Genomic DNA, 26,405 nt, shown 5'->3' on the forward strand with positions numbered 1-26,405 from the left:
TGGAGATCAGAATCAGGCCCTTAGTTTACAATGCTTGCTCAGCTGCTGGCAGTACATCAGTAATATCATTACACTAAGATGCTCTTTAAGGGCTTCTGTAAACATCTAGAGACTTAAGAGTGCTGGGAATTTCTGAATACTGGGTTGTATATCATATTGGTGTCCTCAACTGCCCTGCATCAAAGGAGAAACTGTATACCCTGCTTCCTTCTAAGACAGAAGGACTTAGAAGCAAGCAAACTGCCTGGCCCCCAACCAGGTTTGCCCAGATTTTTGGTGCACTGAATTTGGAATTAAGCCCCATTGCCATTTAAATGCAACTTTTATTCGACCATCTGAGTAGCGACAAGAAAAATGTGCAAAGGTGCCGTATTCTCGAGACTAGGATCTTACACACACAGCAAGCCCTTTCCACCAGAGGGAAACTTGATCAATTTAAGCCAAAAAACAAGATCAGTGGCAAAGTCCTGAATGAAAAATCAGGTCCTGGTGACTCTATAGACCTTGGGGCTCTTTTTTATGTTGAAATGGCTCCAAGTAGCCCACTGCTCTTCCTAAACTGCTTTACCGTAGTGGAAAGAAGGTTCTAACACCACAGAACCAGGAATATTTATAGACTACCAGGCATACTTTCCTCATCAACAGTTGCAAAACACTTTAGCTATATATAGAGCAGACTGAACCACTCAAAATCTCACACAAATGCTTTGACAGGCGGCACCCACTGACAGTTTATGGCTGGATTCCAAAGACCCAGGATGTTAAAGGCCCATTTGAACTTGGTGAAAAATGCTAATGAGTAAGATGTGAAATTCATGTCACACACACAAAAAACAGGAGTCAAGGAAACAGTCTTACAGGTTTGGCCAAAAATCCCTACACAATTGTACTCATTCATTGCAAATGCCAGAGCAAACATCTTGGAGGGCAAAATGTGCACTAGGTCTACAGTAGCATTTATCTACAAAATTCCCACCGTTGCAATGCCACCAGTGCAACTCCACCAGAGGGAGCGAGAGTGGGAAATGTCTACCCCAGCAACTTTCTAAACAAGGCCCTAGTACAACAAAGAATTAAAACAGTAAAAACTGTTTCACTCCTGACACCATGTTAAAAACTGCTTAAACAGAAAGACATTTGAAGACATTTGAATCTACTAAATTATGAACAATGCATATTCTTTTGTGCCCATGGATGGCGCTCTTTCTATTTAATTAACTGGCAGAGATTAGCCCCAAATGTTACTCTGCAGAAAGCTCTGGATAGTTTACTACAACATTCACAGTAGCAAATGCTGTAGCTAAGGTGGAGATGCAGTTTTCATTCTAATCCCCCTCATCCCATTAAATGTGAAAGTTAAGACATTGCCCCTTGTTTTGTTAAACATCCGTAGGATATGCAACAAGTTAGTCGCTGTAGACACCTTAACACGGAGGTGTTGAACTTCTTGAAAATTGTATCCTCCATTTCTCAGTGTTAATGATGAATTAACGTTAGTTCTTAACTTTTAATAAATGAAACGCAAGCAGATTCACCAAAGCTTCTGTAAACCTAGGACTAAACCACTGGCAAAGCAATCGTTCAGGAGAAGCGTTCACTGAGATGTGATTTTAGATGACGCAAACCACAGTTGCAAACCAGAGATTCCACCTTTGTTCAAAATCTGTCTACTGACAAATTCCCTTTTAAATAAGAATATCAGGTCGGGTGAAATTTCTGTAGCATCAGAAAGAAAGTGAGGGTGGTGAGGGGTATAATATAGGTAACTACAGCAACTATCACTCTGTTTCTGTGACAAAAGCATGTCCAGCTTCTGTTATATCTAAAAATACATCTTGGAATTTATCATAGATGCTTCTTCCAAGAAAGTTCCCCTCCAGACACAGTATCTTCAGTATCTATTACAAGTTGACCTTTTGTTTCCAAACATCCCACCTTGGTGGGAGGGAGGGTTGGTCTCTGGTTAAATTTCATGTTCTGTATTGGGCTCAGGGTAACAAAGGTTGGCAGGGACACAAATACAAACTAGATCCAAAATTTTACTGCCAAAACAGCATCAAAGTAAATTGAGGTTATACAGTTACACAGATATAAACCTCTATAGCATGCGCCTGGCAAGACAACACTGTATTTTCATGGTAACTAAGGGCTTGCTTCCAGGATACTACAAAGTCACCCCACCAACAGGGATTGCCGGAAGAAAATAAGGGAAGCCTAGAAGCACTAGCATTTTAATTGAAAGCGGAGGGGAAGGGGTGAGAAAAACATGAGATAATGAAACCTCCTGCAGACAGAGGAAAGATGAACTGTGGTCCATGGTTTCATAAAGTTTAAGGCCAGAAGAAACCACTAGATCAGTGGTTTTCAAGCTGTGGGTCGGGACCACAAAGTTTTAGTGGGGTCGCCAGGGCTGGTGTTTGGCCCCAGGACCCAGCCAGTCTAAGCCCAAGCCCAAGCCCAAACGCAAGCCCCACCACCCGGGGCTCAGGCTTTGGCTTCAGCCCTGGGCAGTGGGGCTCAAGTTACAGGCCCCTTTCCTCCCCCCCAGGGATGAAGCCTTTGGGCTTTGGCCCCCCCGCCCAGGGTGGTGGGGCTCAGGCTTCGGCCCCCCTACCAGAGCCACAGGCCTCGGGCAGGCTCAGGCTTTGGTCCCACCTCTTGCGGTTATGTAATAATTTTTGTTGTCAGAAGGGGGTCGCGGTGCAATGAAGTTTGAGAATCTCTGCACTAGATCTTCTAAGCCTGACCTGCTGTATAACACACACCATTAAAGTTCACCAAGGTCCCCCTATATTGAACCCAATGCATAGGCGCCGAGTTCCCCTCTTTTCCGTGGGTGCTCGACCCCCCCTCTGCCCCCGGCCCCACCCCCACCCCCTTCCATGTGGCCCCGCCCCTGCCCTGCCTCTTCCCAACCCTGCCCCGCCCCCATTCCAACCCCTTCCCCAAATCCCCACCCCAGCCCCACCTCTTCCCCGCCTCCTCTTGAGCGCACCACGTTGCTATTCCTCCCCGTCCCTCCCGGACCATGCTGATGTTGCCAAACAGCTATTTGGCAGCGCCCAGGTGGGAAGCGCTGGGTGGTAGGCAGGGATGTGGAGCACTCATGGGGGGAGGAGGTGGGGCGGGGGGGAGGGGAGCTTGGCTGCCGGTGGGTGCAGAGCACCCACTAATTTTTCCCTGTGGGTTCTCCAGCCCCAGAGCACTCACAGAGTCAGCACCTATGGCCCAATGACTAGTTAGATTAAACTGCTGTGAGCCGCAGGCTGAGAATAGGAGAGATCAAGGTGCCACCAATGTCTGAAGCCCCTCTAGTGGCAGGGAACTGATTAGGTGAGATATGCCCAGATGATCCTCGCCCCAATTTATTGTGGAGAAGCTCCTGGAGAGGAGAGGGAACGTCTCTGCCCAGTGGTCAATGAGGGGCCCCAAAAACAACGCTGCCGCATAACGCAAGAGAACATGGCGGTTAACATGGGACTGAGCTGGAGCCCCAAACATGTGCCTAGCACCCTCCTTCCCCAGACTTGGATCCACGTTTCAGAGCTCACACCGTATACTGTAATGGGCCCAACCAAGAGCCTCACAACTTCACGCCCCCAACTGAGCCCTGGGAAAGCTGAGATTTAAATCCAAACTTCCCCTCTTGGGCTCCCTCCTTAGAACACACCATGCAATGCCCCATTTTGCAAGTCCACACCACTCGCATAGGGCTTCCTCACTTCTGCTCGGAGCACCACCCTTTGGGGGGAAGGGTGGCAAGCAGCCGGAGGTTGCCCTGGGAATAACTGCTGATGGAACCCCATCCTGGATTCCTCCTTGGCTGCTAATAAAGTGTAAACTGGTGGAATGATTCAGCAGAAAATAACCACGACAGCCAGCCAGGGCCCACCCTGGATAAAAATCTATGGCCTGTGTTATGCAGGAGGACAACTTCTGGTCTTAAAATCCATGATTCTATGAATCCCTGTGGGTTAGTATTTGTAACAAGAAAGTAAAATAATTTAACCATCAGAAAGTAAACAGGCAAATTCCCACAGTTTGGGGGTTCAACCTACCCCCTTACAGCTTTGGGCAAGGAACATGATTTTCCCAAACATGGGCATCATTTCAGAAAAATTTGGGGGGAGGGGGGGAGATTTTCTTTCATAAAGACCCTGTCCAAAGTCGAGGGGGAGGAGTGTAACAAGATCGGGGGGGGAGGCGGCAACTGCACTTCTTGCCCCATAGCAAATGATGTCCCCAAAGTCATTCTTCCTCCTCCACCTCACCGCCTGCCTCACCAGCGCCCGTAAACCTTCCCTTGAGCACTTGTGCAAGAGGAGATAGGAGATTAGCTGGCACCCCTTATTTACCAGGGACCAGACAGCATCACACAAGAATTGAGCCTAGTATGTCTTGTTCAAAAATGACTGATGTGATAAGGATCAAAAGATAGTAGGATATACAGGAGGCTTGATAGGCTGCTTGACTGTTGTGTGAATAAAAGCATAAGGTACCCACTGTTTAAAGAGAAGAGTGTGCAGATAAGTTAATATGGAGGTAGGTGGATGCGGCAATACCAGCCATGGCTGGCTCTGGATATCTGGTAAGCAAACTGAAAAAGGAGCAGTGGTTTATGCAGCATTAGAAAAAGATCTAACATTCATGCCACAAGGGAAAGATGCAACAGCAAACCAGAGATTAGAAACAAGGACAATATTGGACTTTCAGGAACTACAAAATGTCTCTGCTACTGCAAAATTACTGCCCATGTATGGCTCTACTGTTTGCAATAAAAGGTCAGTTTCACACTACGAGTGCTCATTATTATGGATGGATGAGATCCTATATGAGACAGGCTAGGGGAAAAATCCTTCTCTCCCCTTTCCTCATTTCTATATTACAGATGTTTGACTGTAATACACTGTGCCTCTCTATGACTGCCTTTATTTTAGACCCAAACTGATCTCCACTCCACACAAAGCAGCTGTCAGCTTTTCTTACTGTAAATGATTTATGTCATAAAATAGACATGGGCCACACTTGTATTATGTCATAAAATAGACATGGGCCACAATTGTACCTCCTTGAAACTCCAGTGGCAGCAGGATGGAGGGTATCGAAACCCACCTTTACTCTTGTGTTTCCAGGGTAGAGACAGCTGGACAAGTTGTCCACACCATCAGATATGAACTACGCCCCATCTTAACTCCAGATTAGACAGGGATCTGAACGCCACCTCCTAGGCTGGCCCATCGCTAATCAGAAGTGGTGAATTATGAAACAGAGGCCATAAAATTGCATTATTTACAATAAAGAAGTCAGTCCTACAGAGACAAAAGTCTCCTGCACCATTAAATATTCTTCTGTTCGCCATACTGGAACCTATCCCGATGGCACTGACATCAACAGGAGTTTTGCCCTGGATTTCACTGGTGACAGGATCAGGTCCTTTGGGTCATTATCCTTCATTTTGAGCTTTAGCCAGGTTGAGGAGTTCAATCCCAAATATTTAGGGCTCTCTAAAATAGCCTTCCGTTGTCCCTTTACGTATGTGCACAAGAGTTCATGGCACAGCTGGAGCAACGGAATACCCTATTAGCAAAAAAACCGGTCCCTTTAAAACTTTGCACGAGTAGCAGCTGACTAATAGATTCCTGAGGGGAATCTTGCACATTACACCTTGCTAAACATGCCGCATGGGATCAACTGCACCCCCACGCTCTCCAATAGCCAGCACCTGTTCCCTTTTCTCAGGACGTCACTTTTACCTAGTTATCAGGCTGCGAATGCTCAGGCAAATACCTTGTGTTCTTCCTTCATCACCTGTTCAATAAGCTCAGATTTCATTGGTGGTTTAGAGTACTGGCCCGAAAGGAGGCCGTGTCCTAATTTAGCCCTGTAGGGAGAAGGGGAAGAAAAACAAACAGAAAGACAAAGATTTTCCTGCAGGTTTGGAGCAAAGAAACTGACAGTAATTTTAACTCCTTGAAATCTCTTTACTGTCTACAATTAGCTAGGCTGGAACATATACCTATAATTCTTCCTCCCCTGTCCTTCCCCCAACCCATGTCAAGATACTCTCTTACTATTTACAGCTAGTTTGCCGTAGCATCCTTGGCTCAATATGCTTAATAATAGGAACCTGGCACTTACATCTGCGTGTTGAAATCTTGTGTTGGATCTAGAGGGGAATAGTCGAATATTCTCGGAAGGTTTCCCACATACCTGGGCAGTGAGAATAAAGGAGAAATGGTCAAAGATTATAGGTGAGTTTATCTGGGTCCTTTGCTAAGACGCCTGGATACCCTAGCAGTTTGTGCTGCAGTGATACTTAAGTAAGCTTCATGTCTTGGAAGAGTTCTATAGTGACAAGCTTAAGCCACCACCGTGATGCAAACAAACAATCCCCCACTGCTTTAGAAGCGCCTAACATGAGGGAAAGGATAGATCAATGGTTAGGGTGCTAGACTGGGACTTGGGAGATCTGGATTCTATTCCCTGCTCTGCCACTGACCTCCTGTGTGACCTTGAGAGAGTCACTTAGTCTCTCTGTATCTCAGATCTCCATCTGTAAAATTGTAGCATTGCACTACATCAGAAGGTGCTGTGAGGATAAATACATTAAAGATTGTGAGGCATTCAAATACAGAGAAGGGGGCCATATAAGCACCATGGACAGGTAGACAGCAAATTTACGAACAGTAGCACTTACTCTCATCAGAGTACTGCATGGATGTTCACTAATTAAGTCTCACAATATCTCTATGAGATAAGTAACCTCTATGAGACAATAAGTGATTTGAGATAAGTAACCTCTATGAGACAATAAGTGATTTGCCCATGTGCACAGAGTCAAGATTAGAACTAATGAGTTCCTGGCTCCTAATCAATGGCTCTTTAACTGACTTCTGGATATACATCATACAAATGGTAAGGTCTGCAGTCTGAAAACAAGTTTCTGATGCCCAGTTTCAAAGAGAGAGATAGACTAATTTGTGCCTTTTCAACGGGCATTGAAGAGTATGTGAGTCCATTCAGTGCTGCCACAGTGTGCAGTGCTTGGCAAGCAGTTTTTATCAGAACACAACGAAGATCTGCCAGGGAGGTAGGGCCACATTGAAAGAATATGTCCAAGTTAAGCCTGGTACGTCTTCAGTCATTAAAAATCTTCACTATATCAGTGATGCCAAACACTCCAGACAGGTCCAACAATCATGCTGCTGAAAGCAGCCGCACTTGGCAAAGTCAATCCGGATATTACATTGAAAACTGAGTCAGGGAAGTTGGCACAAGGGTCCTGCAGTGAAGGAGTTAATGAATCTGCAGACACCACTCTATACAGGTAAGCCGCCTTCTTTTCCAGAAGGCAAGTGCTACATGAAAATCTTGGAAGATGTCCAAGATCTCAGAGTGTCACTTTCAAGACATACACTACTTCCGTTGGGATATAAAGGAACATGCTGAGTTTTATCTTCAACTATGTGCAATTCATCACGAACAACTATAAAGAGCTGCTCACCTGGGAGTGCTGAGTGTTCAACTTTGACTGTCTAGAAAAACTCTGAGATATAAAATAAGAAAGAGAAATATCCTAAATGAACTGAAAACAACAGCATTTGTTTCTCACTCAGCAGTTTTGCCACAGGCTTCCTCTGTGATCCTGAGCAAGTCACTAAGCCTCAGGAAGACCCTGTGCCTAAGTTCCCTATCTGTAAAATGGGGATAACAGCACTTCCTTCGCTCACAAAGGTATTGAGAGAATGAATACATTAAAGATGGTAAAGCACTTTGATACTAGGGGGATGGGAGCCATTCAAGTACCACAGATAAATAGATGCCAGTACAGAAACTGTGTGCAGACCAGGCTGAAGTTTATGAGCCTGGGATCAATCCTACATCAATGAAGTCATAAGGGATTGGACCTCCTCGTCCCTAGTCTGCAAACACTCTCTGTCAAGCCATTGAATTGGCTGGAAGACAGCCATTTACAATAAGAGTATACTATATGGATTACATAAATAATAGATTTGTGACATCAGAGCCTGTGCAAAGCACTGCTGAGAATTACTTACGCTCGCTGAAACTCTGGGATGCTGAAAATGGCCTGCAGGACAGCACTGAGGTAGCAGCTATTTCCCAAGTTCTTCATGCCAGTGTATCCTGGGCCATACATGGGCTTTAGCTTCACACCAGATTCCTGAATCACTTCCCACTCAGAGACTCTTGGTTTTATGTTGTTATCTCTTAGGCCGTTCTCTGTCTGAATGCAAAGGAGGGTTTTTTTTTTAAATATATCTGCAATTATGATGCATTAATTATAAACCAACTTAGTTGTCCATGTTATAAAATGGAAGAACCCAACTCAAAATGAAAGTAAAAAAGTTCCAATCCAAGGGAAGAAAGTTTAAAATCAAAACATCAACAGCTTCTTGCTATTGCAATACACTGGCTAAGTATGTGTGAACATCTCTTCCTCTAGAGGCTGGTCCCAGTGAATCGACTGCCTGCTCCTCACAGCCAAAAGACTGCTCCTTTAGCCAGGGGTGAAAGTAACTTAAAGGACTTATCAGTACACCGGAGTCCTGAGCAGGGGTCGGGGCTTCAACTGGAAGAGGCAGGGCCTTTAAATCCCCAGGCCCCTGAGCTACCAGCTGCAGAGGCGGCTGGGAGCCCCGGGGCTAGGGGGCGATTTAAAGCGCCCGGGGCTCCAGCTGCCAGTACCGCAGCGGTGCCCCAGGCCCTTTAGTTCGCTGATGGAGCCCCAGGGGCTCTCAGATGCCACCGCTACCCTGGGCTCTGGCGGAGATTTAAAGGGCCCCAAGGCTCTGTTGCGGTGGCGGCGGCCGGGAGCCCCTGGCCCTTTAAATCACCCCCGGAGCCCCGCTGCCGCTACCCCAGGACTCGGGCAGTGAGGTTCGGCAGCGATTTAAAGGGCCCGGGCTCCCTGCAGCAGCCGGAGCCCCAGGCCCTTTAAATCTCTGCCCGAGCCTCGCTGCCCGAGCCCCAGGGGTAACGGCGGCAGCCGGGGGCTCCAGGGGTTATTTAAAGGGTCCTTTAAATCACCACCTGAGCTGCCTCCACCACCCAGGGGCTCTGGCAGCAGGGCTCCGGTGGCAGTTTAAACAGCCCAGGGTTCCGGCCGCTGCTGGGAGCCCCAGACCCTTTAGATCGCCGGCCTGGGGAAGCTGATCCGGTCCGGCATGGCGTACCGGCTCTTGCCGGTACACCAGACTGGACCAGCTTACTTTCACCTCTGCCTTTAGCTCAAATGAAAGAGACCTCAGTTGGTGGTGGTGAAGGTTCTCCTGCTCACAGCTCTGGTGTCTCTACATTTGCAGCCACCATTCACAACACCATTATATATTAATAGCCATAGATCACCAGTGTGTTAGGCATTTTACTGGCAGGTCTGAAGGCAAAGGGTAAAATTCTGGATCCACTAAAGTCAATGGGAGTTTTGTCATTGGGTGAAATCCAGGTCCCACTGAAGTCAAAATTTTCATGCTTCCTCAGTAAAAGAGGCATTTTCCATTACTAAAAGTGATTATTAAAATAAAGACAGGTTTCAGAGTAGCAGCCGTGTTAGTCTGTATCCGCAAAAAGAACAGGAGTACTTGTGGCACCTTAGAGACTAACAAATTTATTAGAGCATAAGCTTTCGTGGACTACAGCCCACTTCTTGGGATGCATATAGAGTGGAATAAATATTGAGGAGATATATATACACACATACAGAGAGCATAAACAGGTGGGAGTTGTCTTACCAACTCTGAGAGGCCAATTAAGTAAGAGAAAAAAAACTTCTGAAGTGATAATCAAGATAGCCCAGTACAGACAGTTTGATAAGAAGTGTGAGAATACTTACAAGGGGAGATAGATTGTCTAGACACAATCAACTCAGGATTGAATAAGGACTGGGAATGGCTGAGCCATTACAAACATTGAATCTATCTCCCCTTGTAAGTATTCTCACACTTCTTATCAAACTGTCTGTACTGGGCTATCTTGATTATCACTTCAAAAGTTTTTTTCCCTCTTACTTAATTGGCCTCTCAGAGTTAGTAAGACAACTCCCACCTGTTTATGCTCTCTGTATGTGTGTATATATATATCTCCTCAATATTTATTCCACTCTATATGCATCCCAAGAAGTGGGCTGTAGTCCACGAAAGCTTATGCTCTAATAAATTTGTTAGTCTCTAAGGTGCCACAAGTACTCCTATTCTTTTTATTAAAATAAACTAGTTTCCACACCAATATTAACAGCATATTTTGATAATTAGAACTGAGAGAATTTTTCAAAAGTGAAATTTAACTTTTTAAATTTAACTGTTATTTTTGCAGTTTATTGTTTGCTTTCTCTCAGCTCAGACAATGAAAACAGACTATGAACTCAGACCCATTTCATTTTCAGGTTCTCATTCACTGACACAAGACTGCAATGCTCAGGTTGCAAATAAATAATAATACCACCACCTACCTTTCATATAGCACTTTTCATTCATGGAGCGATAAGTGCTTTACAAATGAGGTAGGTATCATTATCCCCATTTTACATATGGGGAAAGTGAGGCACAGAGAGGGGAAGTGACTTGCCCAAGGTCACCCAGCAGGTCAGTAGCAAAGCCAAGAATAGCATGTAATTCTCCCAAGTCCCAATCTAGTGCTCTATCATTTAGGCTATACAGTACTGCCTCCAAGGCTGAAGGTAAATATAATATTATATATATATATATATATACACACACACACACATTAAATTTGGGGCCACATTTGACCAAACTGTCCCTTTAATTATTTTTTTATTTGATCGTTAGTTACTTGCTCCACTTATCTTTGGTGGCTTTTGACTTTTTACTCTTACATTTAAATGTGCAACAGGTTTTTTTTATTCGTGAAATTAAAAAAATTACTCATCATAATTAAAAAACCTCAATATTCTTCTCTTTTTTATTTAGAGGATTTTCTTATCTTTGTGGGTAGTGACACTCTAACCTCTGAAAGTTAAGCATGTAAACTTCAGACAAGGAAGGAATCCTATTGGAAGGCAATTTTCAGCTCCTGAAACCATAGGGCATATGTCTACACAGCACACTAAGCCTGGGCTCTGACTCAGGTTTGAATTCAACCCCCCATTTCTGTCCACACACAAATCAATCTGACTAGGGTCCAAAATCCCTGCTAGGGGGTTGGTTCCAAGACTGAGTCCTGCTGTGATTTGGGTCCAAGCCCTGTAATTTTGCAGTGTGGACGCAGCTCAAGCTGCAGATCCAAGTCAGGTCTGTTTAATGCAGCATGGACACATGAGCATGTCTGAGAGACCCAGATCCAGCAACTGTAAACACATACAAAATGGGAAAGGAGTGCCTAGGAAGGAGTAATGCAGAACGGGATCTGGGGGTCAGAGTCGATCTCTGTTGCAAAAAAAGCAAACATTCTGGGATGTATTAGCAGGAATGTTGTAACCAAGACACAAGAAGCAATTCTTCCACTCTACTCCACGCTGATTACACCCTAACTGGAGTATTGTGTCCAGTTCTGGGTTGGGTTAGTTCTGAGCGCCACATTTCAGGAAAGATGTGGACAAATTGGAGAAAGTCCAGAGAAGAGCAACAAAATGATTAAAGGTCTAGAAAACATGACCAATGAGGGAAGATTGAAAAAATTGTGATTGTTTAGTCTGTAGAAGAGAAGATAGAGGGGACATGATAACAGTTTTTACGTACACAAAAGGTTGTTACGAGGAGGAGGGGAAAAAATTGTTCTTCTTAACCTCTGAGGATAGGACGAGAAGCAATGGGCTTAAATTGCAGCAAGGGCGGTTTAGGCTGGACATTAGGAAAAACTTCCTGTCAGGGTGGTTAAGCACTGGAATAAATTGCCTAGGGAGGTCGTGGAATCTCCATCACTGTAGATTTTTAAGAGCAGGTTAGACAAACACCTGTCAGGGATGGTCTAGGTAATACTTAATCTTGCTGTGAGTGCAGGAGACTGGACTAGATGACCTCTTGAGGTGCTCTCCGGTCCTATGATTCTATGGCTGAGAGACCCTGGTCCAGCAATTGTAAACCCAGGTTTAAAATGCAGTGTGAATGTTCAAGTACAGGCTTGGGAACACTGAGTCCACAAGCCTGGATCCCACAGATCTGAGTTAACAATGCAGTGTAGACATACCCATACTGACTTAGAGCCCAGAGAATCAACATGTACTAGCTGACAGTATTCTTCACCAAGCTAAATACAATCATTACAATCTCAGGCAGTTGGCTTTAGGAATCATATTTTATTTTCCACTGATAAATTATTGTTTTCTGGTTAGAAGAATGTGAGAGACTCTAAATAAAAGATGAGTTTCCTACCACATGCATCTGGAGCATATCAATCCCAAAGTGCGCCAAGTGTTTTGCTATATGTGGATCTAAAACTGCCTCCTCTTCATCAAAAGAATAGACATCTACAAAACAGAGAGAAGCAAAGGTGATGATGCAAAGAATGTTACCTATTGGCTTTATTTAGGAATGGCAACAAAACATTCTAAGAACGGTACTGCCTTTACAGACCGGGCTATTGATAGTACCAACATTTATGTATGACCTGCAAAAGTATATACAGAGTTATACAGGTTGGAAGGTATCTTACCCTCCACAATACAATCACATTATTAAGTGCTCTTAAAACAAAGTTTATATTTTCACAGAATTTAAAGTTTCCTAAAAAAATATCAAAGTTTACTGTGATTTCAAAAGAAAAGCAATACAAACATGTGAGGTGTACTAAATGCAAGAAGCAAAACCACACACAAACATCAGTTATGCAGCAAATCTACATTTTCAACATAGAGATCCTTTTCAAATTGTGTGATCATTTGAAACTTTGTGAACCTGTATATATGCATGTGCAGACATTAGATACAGACAGAGGCACTAGAACTATGGACATCAACAGCTGATTGACTACTAATGATATTACATCAGTCATCAATTGCTGCTAAAGGCACAAGGAGAACATCTTTGCCCTTATTCCTAATGTGGCGCGGGAATGATTGAGGAGCACAGAGAAATCCATCCAATGACAAACAAAGGTAAACGTTTTAGTAATAAATAACCCAGGAGGGCCTCAGAAAATCAGCATTATATTTAATAAAAGAATGACTGTCCAGGGGTTAGGGCACTAGCCTAGCTTGCAGGAAATCCAGGTTCAAGTCCCAGCTCTGCTACAGACTCCCTGTGTGGACTTGTGCAAGTCACTTAATCAATCCGTTCTCTGTGTGTAAAATGTGGATAATAGCAGTGCCCTACCTCACATGAGTGTCAATGAGGATACATATAAGAACAATTTACTATGGATCATGGTGGCTCCATCACTGACAATTTTTAACTCAAGACTGGATGTTTTTTTCTACAAGATATGCTCTCGGATTTATTTTGGGGACATGCTCTGGCCTGTGCTATACAGGAGGTCAGACACTAGACGATCATAGCAGTCCCTTTTGGCTTTGAATCTATACATCTGTAAGACTGTGAGATAATGGGGGGCCACAGAAATATCTTAGATACTTCCAGGGTTAGTGAGACCTACATTACTTAAATGTCTGCCAACACAATTCCTATCCTTAACTGCATAGATCACATCTGGTTCATAGAACTTCTTAAAAATAGATCTATATCTCATAAATAGATCTCCTTAGATAAATAGGAATAAAACCTTCCAACCTGCATTTCAGGGTTGTTATTTTAGTTTCCTGGTGGGTGAGGATTGTTGGATGTCAGCCTTGGGACTGATATGACAGGCCTAAGGTATACTATGCTATTATGGAATGCCAGATTTATATAAACCCATACATTATACTGGTAAAAGTTGCATGAGCCTGATCCCAAGACTGCATTAGTTCTCAAAATAATTGATTGCAGGATACCAGTGTGAGAATGTGTGACAGAGAGAATTCACACTTAAAATGTGCTTTTTACACACATGGCAAGCAATCTTCATTTTACTTAGAGAATACCCATAGTAAGAATATTAGTTTTAATGTATGAAGCTCCATCAAACCCTCTAAAGAACTACTCAGCAATGACTAAAGCTAGATTGAATAGGATAACTACTAAAAAACTAGTAAGAACATTGGACCAATATTCCTTGATCAGACAAAACTTGGGAGGTGGGAGACCTATGTTCAAATCCCTGCTCTGCCACAGACTGACAGTGAGACCTTGTGCAAGAGTCACTTAACTTCTCTATGCCTTGGGCCTGTCTACATGGGAAAGTTTTACCAGTTAACTCAATGTACTCACTCACCCTGTGGACACTTATGCTGGAATAAGAGTTATTCTGGTGTAACTATATTGGTTTAAATTCATACCTTTGCTCATACCAATACAACTTTCCCATGTAGACGAGCCTCATTTCCACTAACAACGGTCAGGTACTTTATGGACCCCATCTCTGCATTGTCTAAGCTAGACAGAGTCCCTAATGCTTTGTCTTGCTGTAACAGTTTGGGCTTCCTGGGCTCTGAACAGGATTTCACAGGAATCTCCTTTGCCGACCCCATGGCCCCCCTACAAAAACAGGTGCAGCAGGGAAATCCAGGGCCCAGGCATGCTAGTGTGGGTCATGTGGGCTTGAGTCTGCCCTGGCAGAGAGAGAACACTCTGCTTGTTTGTTATCTCAGGGCAGAGCTCGAGCTGACGGGGGAAGCACTGTTTCTCCAGTGATAATATTTTCCCAAGGAAATGGAGTTTAATAAATCTGAGGAGAGGACAGAAAGGAAGGGAAGGTCCCACTGTTCAGTATTTACCAGGCGAGCCCCATCCCAGAGTTCAGTCCAGTGCAGATTTTGTCTTTCTGATCAAGTAAATGATGTTTGCAGCCCTTCTATTGTGAAGGACACACTGATGAGACACACTGCAGTCAGCAGCCCCCTCATCATCTCTCTCTCCTGCCCCAAGCAAGAGGCCTATTTACCCTCTCCCAAGCCCTCCCCAGAACCTGACAGGACCCAGCACAGTTCCCTGGCCCATCTTTACACCCAACCAGGAGAATACCCCCTGCCCTCCACTGACAGCCTCATGCTGTCTACCCACTTCCCCGCACTTCTCCATGCCAGACCTCCCTCGGTGACTACTCCCCCCTTGCCAGATTCCTGCCTGAGGGAGGGACAGGAACAAGCTGCAGGGAGAGAGAGGTCCTGTTAGATGCACAAGTTAGGGGAGATGCCAGCACAGGGGAAGGCAGTTCAGGACAGGTGTACCCCTTCCCAAGAGTCCTCAGCATGCCCCATCTCCTAGCAGCTAGAGATCTTCTCCCCTCATCAGCAAAAAAAATCACCAGGCAACTTGAATAAAATCTTAGCAACTGGTCTGCCCCCCAAGAGCTTAGATACCTGGGTCCTGGTCCCGTGTTGACCTCACTGCAACTTTTCCCTTCATGCTGGGGATTAGCCAGTACCCTAAGAGTTAATGCAGCTTTTAAAAAGGTTAGTCAAGTTACTGGCCTGTAAAAATTAAGCCTCCTAAGCCAGGGAGTGGTCCTTAAGTTACGCTGATTAGTCCAGCATTCCCTCCATTAACATTAGTCATGGGTGACCCTGCTGGTATTTGTGTGGCTATAGCATGTCCCTCTGCCGGAATTCCATTGTGAGAGTGTTAGCGTCCCAGAAGACATTATGTTTTCATCCATATACAGGAGCTCACCACATTCCCATACTCTGATGGTTAAGTCATGAGCAGCCAAACAGACTGTAAAGTTCAGAATGCTTCTCAGAGTGAAATTACACACACACATCTAGGGTGACTACCTTTATCAACATGGAAGCTGGGAGTTTATTTTCCCTAGTTCAGACAATTTTTCTGTGATCAAGAGAGAGTGGCGTTACCTGAAACCACAGATCAACGGAGTAGTAGAAATGGAACCTGGACACGTGAGCCATTAATCTTTGCTCAAGCCCAGCTCTCATTTCATGGGTTCAACACCTTCAACTGTGCAGCTAAATATACTACAAAATATCACAGTGACTTTTAGAGAAGAGAGGAAGAAGAGGAGAGAGAAGGAATTCATTTATTTAAAATCAAGAGCAGCAAATCCCAGAGCGGGGAGAAGAGGGCCCCCGTGGCTGAGCCTGAAGCACATTGGTATAGCAGATCACAGTAGATTCAGAACAGAGGTGGGTCAGAAAAGAAATAATTATGGTGGCAAGGAAAAGCGAGGCTCACAGTGGTGGGAAATGGTGGAGGGGAGTGGAAGAAAAGACACCCTGATGATCCCCACAGAAACACTGGAAACAAGAGAAGATGAGAAAAAATTGGGGTGGAAATTAAAGGGAAGCAAAAACAGAAGTGCTTGCAGGAAGAAATGGAAAGATGAACACTGCTATCCCAATATTCTTTTCTGTTGGAGTCTTAAATTCTGCAGCTAAATCAAGCACCAGATGCAGCAGTCGATTCCATGGTAGAGTGTCAGAGGCACAGGGGGCGGGACTCTCTGTTTCACCCTAGAGAGCTGGCTGCATAGGGAGGCCCTAGAGAACTACATGACAGAGACAGCCAATGCAAAGGATCCGTGAAGCAGCTCATTCAACATCTGTGTCTGTGCTAAACAGGGCATGCTGCTTTCAGCCATTACCATCTCTAGCCCTGCAGCCAGTTTAAAAGATGTGGCACCAGAGTGGAGCAAATGGGACACAACTATGTTGTTATGAGAGCTGAAGGAGGTGGCAGAATCTTGGAGGAGTTTGAAAGGCACAGACAAACAAGGATCTGGGAACATGCTACATTTGAGGCCCTGGGCTGGGAATCAGAAGACTTGGGTTCAATTCCTGTCTCAGCCACAGACCGGCCATCTGACCTTGGGCTGTAAAGTGGGGTGATACCACCTGTTTTGTGGGTGTCTCATATAATTCGTTGCTATTTGTACAGTGCTTTGAAATCCCCAGAAGACACTATGGGTTCAGTTGTGAGACCTCCTGTGCATCCATGCAGCGGAGAATAACGGGGCAAGGAGCTCCCATACTTCGCTGCATGTGGTACCTGCAGAACTGGAGCCTGCGGGGAAGGAGGAGGGGAAATGGACCATCTGTGGGCTACTACTCTCATCCTGGGGAGGTGGGCAGAGTGTAGGTGGAGCCTTGGCACACCTGAGTTGGTGCAGAGGAGAAGCAATCTGTGCCAGCAAAAGGGCTGATAGATTACTCCTTCCCTGGAACAAAGTGGGGCAATGCAACTACATGCTGCCCCTTACTCAGGCTGGATTGTAGGGTTACAGTCCAGCCCTACAGAAAATATTACATTTACCACTGTCATTTGTATATAAAGAGAAGTGTTTTATTAATAAGTGAGCAAGTGGGGAGGGAGAGAATCTTTTCTGAAGGGAAGCAGAGTTGACTTCAGACAGAACAGGAACAAAGACCCACGCAGAACAGCTGCTGCTCCTCATTCAGAGAGGAAGGATGACAGTCTGCCCTTTGTTACCAGAGAGGCCAGAGAGAGGAGGTGGATGATAGGGTGAGGGCGGAAGGACAACAGCGACAGGAAACTAGTATTGTTGTTTAAAGAGCACCCGACAACCAGTGAAAAACATTCTCTTTAGAGATTCTTTTGCAGACCCCGTAGAATCCTGCTATGGGGACAGGTCAAGACCGACCTCTACATTCATGTCGTTAAAAAACTGAACTTCCAAGATCAGACATGCATAAGGAATCAAATTCTCCATCTGGGAATGGGGAGTGAATTTTGCTAGGCATTCTAATACAACAGCAGGTTGAATCAGGCACTCCCGCGGGCTGTAGTGTCCTTTCCCTGCAGCTGAGTGGTATTCAAGCAGGGAAATTCTTTCCTGCTTTGATGGAATCAAGGAAAAGCTGATAATTCAAATGTATGGTAAACGTCTTACAACCAAATCCTCACTGATGTGGATTGCAAATACAAGGGGCAAATACACCAGCTTTAACAGGAAATGGCTTTTGGAAAGTCATTTTTCATCCATACAACCATGAGCACTAAAAACCAAATTCTAGTGCATAATGATATTCTTTGTTCATACTTCCTCCTGATAGTCGTATGAAAACAGAATCTCTTTGCTTAGGAATTGCGGCTCCTCATGCCTCTATCCTGTCTAATCCCCCCAGTTCATAATCCTCTCCACAGCAACACAGTGGAATGTCAGAGGATTGACATTGAACACCACCACTTATATAGCCCCTTTTCTGTGAGGATCTTGAAGCACTTTACAAAAATTAACAAACATCACATCAGGTCTGGGATCAATGCAGGAATCACTGGACGAAATTCTATGTCCTGCGCTAGGCAAGGGTCAGACCAGATGATTATTATGGTTCCTTCTGACCTTATAATCTAGTAAACTTCTAAACAAAGATCCTGCTTTCATCACGTTTCCCCAGCAGTAAAAACACAGCTAGGAAATGCAAGAAGAAATGGTGCAAAACTAGAGTTTTCTTCAAACTAGAATTTTTTCCAAGGTTCACAGATTCTTAGGTTTTCCTTTTCATTTCAAGCAAACCAAGTTTCCAGTATACTCAAATCATATGTATTATAAATCAATCCTGCATCTTACTAGGGAACATTTACAAAAGTTATACAATTTTTAAGAAACTGTAACAAATCCGTTTCTTAAACCTACTGCTATCCAATATGGAAAAATTATGTTAGTCACCACATAGAGGGACACAAATGGCAATACATTGTGTACCTTTCATTCTTCAAGAGCCTGGTTCCTTCTCTCCCAATACACATACATTTGTGTCTCAATTTACTATGGATAGTACATTTATAGGATATTTCCTACCCACATTCAGACTATATACAGGCACTAAAAGAGCATGAAGATGTAAAGCCACAAACCAACATACAATACGTGTTCCCACATATATATCTCACTCATTCTAGTTCACACAAGCTAACAGCTGAGCTATGCAAGAAACATAGGCACAGAAAAGCTGTCAGACATGGAAATCAGCTCTACATAACACAAGATTTGGCTATTCCAGCTCGTGTAAATTGGTGACGCACCAATAAAGCTATGTTAATTTACACCAGTTGAGGATCTGCTCCATGAAATCTGCATCTCTCACAGCTGCTCCAAAATGTGTGATGTGTACAGAGGTTTATTAACAAATACAGCTATTCTGGGCTATAAAAGAGGCTGTGATGTATGTTGTATATTTTGGTTTCTTTGCAGCTGAGCACAAATCACCTGGCAACTAACCTGCACCATCGGGAGTGATGGTTCCCAGCTTCACTGCTAAGGGATAGCCCATCTCTTTGTAGTGTTCCAGTGCATGTCCGTTTCCCCCACTGCCATCGAAGAACCATTTCCCGCACAGCACCGAGCCATCCGTCAGGTTCAGCCAGAGGTTCTCCCGCAGGTCACACTTCGAGCACTTCCAGCCACTGCCATGGGGAACATTGAAAGTAAAGCAAAAGAAAGAAATCAGTGCTACAACCCAAAATCCTGACGTTCGAGTCCATAAACAAAAGCCCACCATCTACCAACGTGGAGTACAAGGAAGTCTCACAGCTGGTCATTTGGCTTAGGACCAGCTCCTTGAGTTGCCCATATGGACCTCCAAAGTCACAAAACAAGGACAGCTCCGTCAGTGAGCCTTTTTCTGAAGCGCACTGGTCACCATACAAACAAACAAACCCTGGCGCCCTACCTGGGGGGAATCCTAACACCGTTGTCCATCTGTACAAGGGTTTTGGCGTGTTTGGATACTTGTAGCTCTTCTTCCCACGAGTCCGGGTCCTGCTTTCGGTAGGGAGATTTTGAACTGAGGACTGCGTCACAAGCTATTGTTACCTGTAAAATGAAGCCAAATAAAGCAGGGAGGTCAAACTCAAAAACTAACCCATCCAACAGTTCTTAGAAGGCAAAACTGAAAAGCCTCTGTGAAAGGGGTGCTAGGTACAATTGAAAGCCATAGGGAGTAAGGCACCTAGCTGCCGATGGTGCCTTTGAAAGTCTCCCCCTTTGTAAATAAACTCTCTTCATGTTCCCAAGCCACTAAATAAACCAAGGCACATTCTACCCTTAGCTGCATCTGTGCAGCCCCAGTAAAGTCCATCACCTGGGTATCACTGAAGGCAGAATCAGGACCTCTATGTTCTGGCTCAAAAAATAACAAATACGTTTCCAACTGAAAAGGGTATTTGGAAAAACAAGCAAAAGTTTCCTTTCTTTCCCAAGGGAAAAAATCTTGATGGTTCTTTGTTTCCCGTGAAAGAACTGAGTGGCCCATTGTCCGGATGGGGCTAATGCTAGCTGGGTGTGAGAGTTGGTAGCAACAAACCTAAAGGAACTCAGAGTCAATGTTTATGCCCAGTTCAAGGATCTGGCTAGAACTAAGGACCCGACTCAGCAAGATATTTAAGCAAATGCATAACATGACGTCAATATGCACATAAGTTCTTTACTGAATGACAGCCATTACCATCATTACTATAACAGGGCAGGGACCATAATAAAATATGCTGCTTTAAAAATAAACCGTGTGTTTTCCCTTCAACAGCAGATATCGCATATTCTTAAAGCAGGACATTTTCTTACACTCTCTAAACTAGCTTAGGTGTTTGCAAGCTGTCAACTCTTACCCCAATAAACACAGCATACCTGTGTAGTGTGGGTTTTTTAATGAGTCTATACATCACATAAGAATGCTTTCCTTTAACCCGTAACTCCACATGTTTCTCCATAAAGACACACTGTGAAATAGCTTAGAGCCCAAATGTAGATTGCGTATCCTTTTCTTTTTAAACACAAACCCGAATATTAAGAGAAATGCTTTTAAATTTTGCGTTTTTATTTTAACGAAACCAGTTCGCTTGGGTTTTAAACATTTCCATGCAGAGTTTGTAACCCAACCATTGCAGCAGCATTGTGATAACTTATAGGAACCAGAAAGTGAAACTCACAAGTCTGGTTTCATTGTCCCAGCACAGAGGCATACAAAAGACAAACCAACAGCATTAACTTGAAAGTGTAAATTAAATTATTATAACTGAAACAATACCTAATACATTATCTAAGGACATGTGGGTTTTTGTAAATAAATATTTTATTTTTTGCCTGTGGCAACCCTTGAACCAAGCTAATGAAAACAGATTATCTTCCAATGTATGTGTTACATTCTTAGGCCCCAATCCAATAGAACTACTCATGTGATTAAAGTTCAGCAGGTGGGTAAGTGCCTGCAGGTTTGGGGGCTTTTATTTGGCCCAAACTTTCCAAAATGGCCTCTGATTTTGGGTACCCATCTTGAGACATCTTGTTCCTGATTTTCAGAAATGCTGAGCACCCACAACATCAACTAAAGTCAATGGGAACTGGGGTTTCTCTCTTGATATTCTCTGAATATCAAGCCCTTTGGTGCCTCAAATAGTATATCCAAAACCGAGGGTCTCCTTTGGAAAACATGAGCCTTCTTTTGATAGTGCAGATAACAGAACAACAAAAATGGAAAAACAGATGCAGGAGTCAATTCTCGACATGACTCAGTACTTCTGTACAAAGCACTGCCAAACCTCACATCTGCTGAAGGGGAATTCCCAAGCCTTCAATCCCCATCACCTGTTTGCAGCTTCCTTAAACTCTCTTCTCTCTCCACTTGGGATGGCCATGATCTCCCTCCTCCCTTCGTAAACACCCTCCACCTTCTCCCCATCATTGGTGCCAAATTCTGTAGCATGTTCTAATCCCTCAATCTGCCTCAGCAACCCCACCACCAACTGCCTTCACCCACCCACACACTCACCTCTCACTTCCTCTCTCAATACCAGCAGGCCTTCTTTCCCCCTGCCGCAGCAATCAGGCCCCTGACCTCTCCAACTACCACCCCAAGCCCCATCTCCTCCAATCTCATTGAATGCTTATCTACACATGCAGACTCTATTGCTCCTCCAGCTTCATCCTGCTGCCTCCGCTTTCCATACCACTCAACCTGCACTCCCTGAGGTCTCTAGCAACCGCATCCTGGCCAGATCTCAGGGTCTCAACACCAGCTTCATTCTCTCTGCGGCTTTGGACTGTCTCATACGCTCCCCTTCAACATTTTTGCCTCCCCAGGTTTTTGCCTCTCTCCAGTCCAACAAGACAGCTGTTAAGATCCTCTTCCTTGCCCATCACCATCTAACCTCGCCCCTCTGAATCCCTCCACCGGCTCCCACTTCTCCATCTCGAAGTTCAAGCTTCTCGCTCTTGCCTGCAAGACCCTGCATAACTCTGCCATCTCTTCTTAACTGCCCTGGTCTCTTTTGCTTCACCCCTCTCCAACCTCCTCAACATTGTCAAAGAGCTAGTTTCCACACACCATGGGTCCAGTTCTCCCAGCACAGTCTTTACCCTTTCTTCCACCACCCAGAGGTGATCTGTAAGGCCACTATCCTCTCCCTGTTGAAATCCCTCCACTAGAATAGCTTTAGGGGGGAGAAGAAAGGAGAGACAGAACATACAGGGGAAGAGGTAGAGAATACAGTAGAGAGAAAGGGTGTGGGAAGCAAAAGGAGAAGGATGGTCTAGAGATTAAGACACTAGCCTGGGACACAGTTACCATATTAGTCTCTCTGTGCCTCAGGTCCCAATCTGTTAAATGGGGCACTTCCTTACCATATTGGGGTGATGTGAGGATAAATATATTAATTGTGAGGTTCTGAGATACTACAGTGATGAGGGCCATATAAGTGCTCCAGGAAGGAAGAGAGGGGTCAAAAACAGATAATCAAGACAAAGCAAGAAGACATGATAACAGTCTTCAAGTATGTAAAAGGTTGTTATAAAGAGGAGGGTGATAAATTGCTCTCCTTAACCACTCAGGACAAACATAATGGGCTTAAACTGCAGCAAGGGGAAATTAGGTTAGACGTTAGGAAAAACTTTCTAACTGTCAGGGTGGTTAAGCACTGGAACAAATGACCTAGGGAGGCTGTGGAATCCACATCATTGGAGACTTTTAAGAACAGGTTAAACAAACACCTGTCATGGATGGTCTAGATAATACTTAGTCCTGTCTCAGTCCTACATTTCTATGATTCTAAGAGATAAACCACTGGCCAAAGAACAGGACAGAATAAGTGTAGTGAACAAGGAAGAAGGTAAAACAGAAGCAAGAGACAGATGCAGTAAGTCACATTTTTTCAAATGCCTCCCCTTTGCCTAATTTCCCCGTGCAGGGGATGAGGGAGACCCTAACAGTAAAAATAACCAACATACACATGAGCAAACAAATCCCTGTATCCATAAAAATGAACTTGGAGTCAATTCCTACTCTGCCACCAGTAGCACACACTCACTGACCAGTGCTGGCAACTCCTCTATATTTGGTAATGGAATTTCATAGTGATCTGGAAATATAACGAGTTTGGCTTCATCTTCATACTCAAAATCATCATTGTTTAAATCGCCATTTGTTTCTAGATCTGCAAAAGAGAGAGAGAGAACGTAAGGAGATGATAAACTGTTAAGGAAACTAAAAAAAATTTTAGACTGAAATCTGACAACTTCTCTGGGGTGAAAAGCTGAGGACCAAAGTATCCATCTTGAGTTAATACTCATTCACAATCACAGCTGCGCTGGCCACTGAGTACAACAGCCATCGTTGTGTTGTTATGGACATTGCACTTTGGGAAGTAGATAAGATCCTGGTATTCTTTTGGGTTACTCATTAAGAACAAGAACATAATGCATTCTGGTAGCACCTTTCGTCTAGGTCTCGAAGCACTTTACAAACACTGAGGCTTTGTCTGTATTGGAAAGTTTTACCCATTATATCAATATAGTCATACCAATGTGACCCTCCACGTGGACACACTTTTTCCAGTACAGAGTGGCTTTCTTTGGTTTAGCTTAAACCCCTTCCCATGCAACATGAACTAAACCAAAAAAGGCACGTGTACTGTAATAAAAGTGTGTACACTGGGGTTTATATCTGTATCGCTATATAATTTAAATTCACACCTTAGATTTTAGCAAAAACACTTTTCCCTGTAGACAAGAATAATCAAAGTCTCACATCATTCCCCATGAAGTATAACAAACAAATCAGGAAGGTGAAGAACGGAGAAGCTGAGGCCAACGTTTTCAAAAGTGGTTTTTAACTTTGATGCCTCATTTTTGGGGGCCCCAACTTGAGCCACCCAGATTTTCAGAGGTGTTGAGAACATGAACCTCTTATTCACTCCCGCACCTCTGCCCTGGAGTTGTGGTTGCTCAGCAGCTCTGAAAATCAAGACCCACATGTCTCACATTATGACGCATGCCCCAAAATGGAAGTGCACAAAAACAGAGGGCCTCTTGGGGAAATATTGGCTGTGATTTGCCCATCGGTGGGTGGCCAACTTAATAATACCGAGCAATTTGGGTACAGTGAAGTAACGTCCCTTCCTAACCAATAATGGATAAACGTAGGGTAAAAGCAGCTGATGGGTGTTGCAGTGACCATTTCCCTGCTCTCCTGGTGCCTTCTGGAACACATATAAATACATAAGATGATACACTGAGATCCACAGCTAAAAAGTCCCAAGTATTATTATTATAGGAAACCAAATGCCCAAGATTAACTGGGTTAACCCGTAGTAATATTTACATGACATCTGGGTGCTTTTTGTATCAGCTTTCATTTCCCTTCCTTTATGCTATGCAGATTTTATAAGATGAAGCCATAAAAAGGAGCAGCGTAAGGAGTGTGACACGTAAAAGCATGGCTGTGTTGTAGTTTTCATGGCAATCAATGGACATTTTCCCATCAGCATGATGGAAGCAGGATCCATCTAGACATGAGGTTTCTACAGATCAGATACTGTCACAGGAGAAGAGAACATCTGGCCTAAGATGGTGGATAGCTGACCCAGGTTGGCCCTTATTTGTTCTCCAGGCACATACATAACTTTTACTGATCTACTTAAATGTTGAACAGGCACTGGTAGCAACCACTGCACACGTGGAATGTATGAAACGTAGGGTAAGGTGAAGATGGAAGGTGCCCAGGTTAAATTACACCCTCTACTTATCCACAGAACAGTCACAGAATAAACAGTATCACTAGGAGCTTCTCCCAAACTCTCACACTAATACACCTTAATCAGACCTGGAGGGATCACCTCTAGGGACAACAATAATCCAGGCTCCACTGAGTCCTTGGCTCTCTGTTAAGGCTGCCAAGCAAGGATCAGCTAGTGCCAACTGGGGTTTTAATAATCTGACCACTTGTCTAATAACAACTGGCCCAATCCCACCAACCCATTGCACATAGGCTGAAAAGACAGCCAACAGAAAGTAGCAACCTTTAGCCACTAGCAACCTGGGCGAGATTAAAACAGATGCTCTAGAGAGGAGAGACTAAGCCATTACCAACTTCCTGGCTAGCCAATTCTCTCCATAATCCTTTTCCTTACAAATCACTTTCACAGCAGTCTAATATGGATCACCCAATAACTCCACTACAGCCAGCGCTTCTTTAACATTTCCCATTTCAACCCTTGATTTTGAAGGAATTCTATGGATCCAACCACAATGCTAATTTTTTCCAGAATGCACCTAAAAATAACTTATCTGTTCTTAAAGAGAAATCAAACCAAACAAGCTCAAGCCACTAAGGTGTGTGGCACCAAACCATGCTGAAGTTCAGTAATGCCCAAGATACTGACAGTGGCCCCCATCCATAAGGCTAACCAGTTTAAACACAAAGTGTCTCTAGGTAATTCCAGAAGTGTTATGCTCCTGTTCCCCAAAGCAGCTAAAATATCCAGCATATATCAACACAGGTGTGGAGAAGGCGAGTCGTCCCATTTGGAGCCTGTAACGATACATTTCAATCAGCCACCAGAGGGCACTGGAGGATGGCTTACTCCAGTGGTTCTCAACCAGCAGTACATGTACCCCTGGGGGGTACACAGAGTTCTTCTGGGGGGTACATCAACTCATCTAGACATTTGCCTAGTTTTACAACAGGCTTTATAAAAAGCACTAGCGAAGTCAGTACAAACTAACATTTCATATAGACAATGACTTGTTTATACTGCTTTACATACTATACACGGTAATGTAAGTACAATATTTATATTCCAATTGATTTATTTTATAATTATATGGTAAAAATGAGAAAGGAAGCAATTTTTCAGTAACAGTGTGCTGTGGCATTTTTGTATTTTTGTCTGATTTTGTAAGCAAAATTTTAAGTGAGGTGAAACTTGGGGTCCGCAAGACAAATCAGACTCCTGAAAGGGGTACAGTCGTCTGGAAAAGTTGAGAGCCACTGGCTTGCTCTGACCATTGCCAATACCTTTAGACATCTGTAAAGACCTTTGATATTTTTTATTTCTTCACTTTACAGACATTAAGGATGATCAGTTGCTCTAGCGTTAATGATCTGCTATATACAAATAGCAACGGCTGGCTCTTCTGGGTGTAAGAACCAG

General features: G+C 44.0%; 1 protein-coding gene across 3 annotated transcripts in view; it reads right to left on the reverse strand.

Moving 5' to 3' along the window:
- USP13 (ubiquitin specific peptidase 13) overlaps positions 1–26,405 on the reverse strand; it is an 83,824-nt gene that overhangs the window by 21,636 nt on the left and 35,783 nt on the right. For all 3 annotated transcript variants that reach the window (XM_065556853.1, XM_008170671.4, XM_008170670.4), the window contains exons 4-10: positions 23,287–23,408; positions 19,655–19,797; positions 19,204–19,388; positions 12,345–12,439; positions 8,058–8,245; positions 6,139–6,210; positions 5,788–5,881 (exon numbers count right to left, since the gene is read on the reverse strand). In XM_065556853.1, the coding sequence (XP_065412925.1) occupies positions 5,788–5,881; positions 6,139–6,210; positions 8,058–8,245; positions 12,345–12,439; positions 19,204–19,388; positions 19,655–19,797; positions 23,287–23,408 (899 nt within the window). The remainder of the gene's footprint in view (positions 1–5,787; positions 5,882–6,138; positions 6,211–8,057; positions 8,246–12,344; positions 12,440–19,203; positions 19,389–19,654; positions 19,798–23,286; positions 23,409–26,405) is intronic.

The sequence above is a fragment of the Chrysemys picta genome, chromosome 9 (genome assembly GCF_011386835.1).
Source record: "Chrysemys picta bellii isolate R12L10 chromosome 9, ASM1138683v2, whole genome shotgun sequence".
Lineage (NCBI taxonomy): Eukaryota > Metazoa > Chordata > Testudines > Emydidae > Chrysemys > Chrysemys picta.